Genomic DNA, 4,975 nt, shown 5'->3' on the forward strand with positions numbered 1-4,975 from the left:
GTCAGACATCATTCAACCAGTTCAAATATTCCCAGAAGCAGAAATACAAAGTAGAAATCCTTTGCTAAGCAAGCACACGTCTACCTGCCTTTGCTTCGCAAGCACCTTCCTTTCCCCGACCTCGGAAGACGTCTGCTCTTTCATTTTTAGCAATGCCCCTGTACACAATTGAAAGCCAAAAGGGAGAGTCCACGCCACATCTGAGGTCTCAGCAGAGTTCACAGTTACCTCAAATGCACAGAGCACCTACAAAAGCATCACAGAAGCTCCAACAAGGAAAGAAAACAAATCCAGGACACAGCAGAGGGCTCCCAGCTCTCCGTAGGTGACACCTGCTGCGTGGGCACAGGATGCACAGGAATTGCACCTCACCTCTCCCCCATTTCTACAGGCATTGAGAGGTATTGCAGAAAGGCACTGTAAGGCTGGTGGAGAAGACTGGCTGTACATGAGATTTCTCACTTCCCTGGTGCTACAGCACTGATTGTCTAGATGACGAATATCTGTCTACAAACCTGTCTAAACACCTCTCCTCAGAGACTTGCCCAAGAGGCCAGAGCCATTATTCCTGTGTGGCAGGCTGACTCACAGAACAGCAGGCTTCTCTTCACGGCACATCACGTGGACACAAACAGGCTGCCGCTGCAAGGAAGGGAATTTCTCCTGAGCGTCTCACCACAGACGCTTCCTCTGCTCTGCTTCCCTGCAAAGACACGAGGATGAAAGCCTCAGTTCCTCTGTGCAATGACTGGCAGCAACTCCAAATAATCCCCCATTCAAAAGCAGTTCCCAGAGACGCACAATGGAGTCCTGCACAGTTAACACAAGCTTTCACTGCGGCCTTTGGAGAAACAAGCAGCCATGGTGGTCCTGGTTCCCGAGGGCTCCATTTGATCACCTTTCGGGCACAGTGTGAGAGCTTCTCTCCTACAAATCTATGCCCCGAGTACCTTTCTCCACCCCAAAACTAATTCCGACATAGAGCTGCAGTGCAGGCATTGGACGCTGACCAGAACAGGAGAAGAGCAGGAAATGGGAAGAGCGGATACAGGTAAGACAGAACTAAAGGAGCAGAAAAGCAGAAGAGAGGAATGAGAAAGGATGCAGGTAAGAAAGAAGAGCAGCAGACAAAAAGGGCAACACAGGAAAGGACCGGAGACAGGCAAGGCAGAAAAACAAAGGGAAGAGGAGAAGAGCAGAAGAAAAAGGAGAGGGTGAAGGTAAGGAAGACGCACAGACGAGAAGAGCAGAAAGGGAGATGAGCGGATAGAGGTAAGGCAGAAAGGCACAAGTGGAGAGGAGCTGAAGAGGAGAAGAGTGAATGGCTGTATGGCAGAAGGATGGAAGACGGGAAGAGAGGACAGCGGTCAGTGAGAAGTGCAGAAGAGAAAAAGAGCAGAAGGGAGGAAGAGAGGGCAGAAGAGCAGAGAAGGAAAAGCAGCCTGGAGCAGAAGAGCAGAGAGTGGTCGGAAGAGAAGAACAGTAGAGAATGAGAGGTGCAAAGAGGATGCAGTGAAGTGGGAAGAGCAGATGAGAAGAACGGGAGAGGATGCAGGTAAGAAAGAAAAGCAGAAGAGGAGTAGACGTGCAAGAGAGGAGTGAGAATCCAAGGAAAGAAAAAGAGCAGAAGAGCTGAAGAGGAGTCAGGGAGAAGAGTCAGGGAGAAGAGCTGAAGGTTGGATGGTGGATGAGGAAAGGAAAGCAGCCAAGAGGGAAGAGCAGCAAAGACAGTGCTGTGTGTTCTGCCCCAAGATACGTTGGAAGCCAGGAGAAAAGGCCCACGCTCTCAGGTTAGAGATGGGACGGGAAGGATGTTTGGGTCTGACAAATGGAACCATGGCAAGCCTGGGGGAAAGGGGCTGAGCCCAACGGCCACAGAAGCCCCGTTGGGGGAGGGGCTCCCCTAACTGCCACTCTCCAGCTGTCATGGCAGGTAAGGCAGCAGGCTCCCCCTGCTCCCGTGCTTCAGCTGGCCCCAGATGAAGCCCCAGATCCCAGCTGAAGCCCCACATGCCACCCTTGTGAGCCACATCTCAGCCCAGCAGCCCAGCAGCCCAGATCTCAGCCCAGTGCCCCTTCTGGCCTTTCCCCACAGAGAGAATCCCTCGAGGAGCGCTGACGGTGCCTGTGACGCCTGAAGCCACTTTTCCACAAGCCACTGTGCCGCCACCGGACCCCACCTGGATGCAGCCCACCATCCGCGGACCGATGCCGGTACCACCCCAACCCCTCCCTGTCCCCAGTGCCACCCACCTGGTGCCTCAGGCCTCTGTCTGGCCTGGGGTACCAGGTGTCTGGGGACAGGCAGCACAGCAGCTCCCACCTGGGGGGCTGCCCCCAACTGCGGGGCTGCACTCACCGCTGCTGCAGCTGCTGCCTGGGGGGCTGCACCCACCGATGGCTCCCCCCGCTGCCCCTGCTCACTGCTGGGGACATCCCCTGCTGGCAGGGACGCTGCTGCCCCAGCAGCCCATGGGGCTGTGGCCTGGGGCCGTGCCCCATGCAGAGCCCCCGCAGCCCGCAGGCACCTGCCTGCCGCAGGCCCCCGGCCGCCCCGGCCCCCCACCACTTCTTTTGCAGGTACCGGCTCTGCAGCAGCACGTGCTCCCCGTGCCCTGCACCCTGCCCGCCAGCTGGGAGCCGCCCATGGAGCCCTTGCAAGACGCCGTGCTGCTCATGGAGGACCAGGGGCACCCAGCGCCAACCGACGTCTGCCCCCATCCTGACACGGCTCTGCTCACCTGCAGCGCTGCCACACCGCAATCAGGCCGTGAGTTCAGGGGCTGCAGAGCGGGCGGCTGGCTGTGGGAAAGCTGCCGGCATTGCCCCACTGGGGATCTTCTGGCTTTTCCAGCGGGGACAAGAAGCACAGGCACCCTGCAGGACACAGCAGACATGGATCATCTGCTGGCATGGATCGAACACGGTGAGTTTGTTGGCAGCAGAGCTGGCCAGGCTTGGTGGTACCCAGTGCTCCCAGCTGTGGGAGAGCTGCCAGCATTGCCCCACTGGGCAATGGATTTTCTTCCTTCCCCAGAAGTCACATCTGAGACGGCCATTCAAGACGACAGCGCAGACTTTGACCAGCTGCTGACGTGGATCAGCCAGGGTGAGTCTGGGGGCAGCAGAGCTGCTGGGGGGGTGTCTGCACTGAGTGGCCGAGTGGGAAAGCTGGCACTGCCCCACTGGGGATTTTCTTCCATCCTTTTCCAGAAGAGACACCCAGCAGCAACAGACGTGAGGACGACATGGAAATGGACAGTTTCCTCACCTGCATTCTTGGTGAGTTTGTGGCTTACAGAGGTGATTGACGGGTGGCTGTCTGCACCCAGCAGGTGTGGGAAGGCTGCCATCATCCTTCTGCTCTGGGGGATGCTCTTGCTTTTTCAGAAGCAACGAGTGCTCTGGAGGTCCCCCAGCACAACCAGGGCCTGCCTGCAGTCACAAGAGAGGGGACCAAAGAGAATAAGAACAACACAGAGCACCCTGACTCCCTGGGGGTCAGCAGGGAGCTCAGCAAAGAGCCCGATCCTGAATCAGGGCTCCTCGCAAACCCGCTCTGGCGGCAGCCAGCATTGCCTGAGCTGCCTGAGCCGACCCCCCTGGCTGCCCCCGCACCTCCGTCGCCCCACACCGCACATCTGATGGAAGAGGCGCGGCGGAGGCAGCCCCGGGTGCATCTCAGACACCTGGCACTTCCACCCGGGTGCATCTCCTGCCGGCTGGCAGACAAGGACAAGCAGCACGGGGACAGCAGCCAGCTGGCCAAGCACCCCGTGCCTCCTCTGATGCAAACTGGACAGCTCATGGAGGAGGCACGGCAAAGGCAGCCCCGAGTGCTTCTCACCCGCCTGGCACTGCCCACCCCACTGGCTGCCCCCACACCTCCGTCGCCCAGCACTGCACACCTGATGGAGGAGGCACGGCGGAGGCAGCCCCGGGTGCTGCTCAGCCGCCTTTGACTGCCACCCGGCTGCATCTCCTGACAAATGGCACACAAGCAGCACGGGGACAGCAGCCAGCCGGCCAAGTGCCCAGCACCCACCTGCACCACCACAAGAGGCCAGAGCAGCGCGCACAAGCAGCACACTGGCAGCCAGTGTCCCTGCCACAACCAGGAAGCCACCGCGCTGCCAGCACGTTCCAGGCCACAACCACCGGCGTTAGGCGGAGCTGCCTGTGTCAGCACGGCGGCCGGCAGGAGGACTTGGTGCCCATCACACCCCAACAGTGGCTCCAGCAGGAGCGGACCAGGAAACCGGCCCACTTGGTGGAGCAGGAGACGTGGCCGTAACCGACCAAGGCGCTTCCCTGTAGCCCTGGGCTCCTGGCCGGCCCCCACCACACCCAGAGAGCAGTGGCAGTGTTCCAGGGGCACCAGCACCAGCCCCAGCCCTACCCCTCCCAAACTGGGCTGTCCGCAAAATGGCATCTTGGACTGGGGCACTGCGGGGCTCTGAAGCTGATGGACCGACAAAGCGTTGCACTGTCAAAGCTCCGGGCTGGGAAATGCTGGGTGGGGGGTGGGAAATGGTTGGGGGGGGAAGGGGTGGGAATTCTTGGGGTGGCCAATATTAGGGTGGGAATTAGGGGTGGCTGGTGGGTGGGAATTGGGGGTGGGGAATTTTGGGGGTGGGGGAGTGGTTGGGGGGCGGGAGTTTGGGGTGGGAATTCATGGGAATTGGCGGTGGGACCTTTTTGGGGTGGGCAATGAAATGGCTGTATTCTGCTACTGGTGGGGTGGGAATCTGGGTGGCCGTTGTAATACCAGAAGAATTTTACAGAGCAGCAGCCATGCATCAAGAGAAGGGCTTCACAGAGCAGCAGCTGTGGAGGGAGAAACAGCATGAGAACCAAGGACACCTCTAGGAAAAGAATGAGTAGCTCACGGCTTTCAAGGGGGAGTTTTTGAAGGGGGGGTTGTTATTGCGGTAGCTTTCCTCCAATTGGTGTCTGTGGTTTTTAAACGCCCTCG

The 4,975-nt window shown here is 58.8% G+C and overlaps 1 protein-coding gene across 1 annotated transcript; it reads left to right on the forward strand.

The window, feature by feature from the left end:
- Positions 1 to 418: 418 nt before the first annotated feature.
- On the forward strand, positions 419 to 4,526 carry LOC146760410 (uncharacterized). The gene is made up of 5 exons (XM_085551563.1): positions 419 to 2,770; positions 2,855 to 2,926; positions 3,038 to 3,109; positions 3,214 to 3,282; positions 3,391 to 4,526. The coding sequence occupies exons 1-5, from the start codon at positions 2,185 to 2,187 to the stop codon at positions 3,960 to 3,962; spliced, it is 1,371 nt and encodes a 456-aa protein (XP_085407689.1). The 5' UTR covers positions 419 to 2,184; the 3' UTR covers positions 3,963 to 4,526.
- Positions 4,527 to 4,975: the final 449 nt, after the last annotated feature.

The sequence above is a fragment of the Coturnix japonica genome, chromosome 6 (assembly GCF_054131305.1).
Source record: "Coturnix japonica strain WE chromosome 6, WE-NBRP24, whole genome shotgun sequence".
Classification (NCBI taxonomy): domain Eukaryota; kingdom Metazoa; phylum Chordata; class Aves; order Galliformes; family Phasianidae; genus Coturnix; species Coturnix japonica.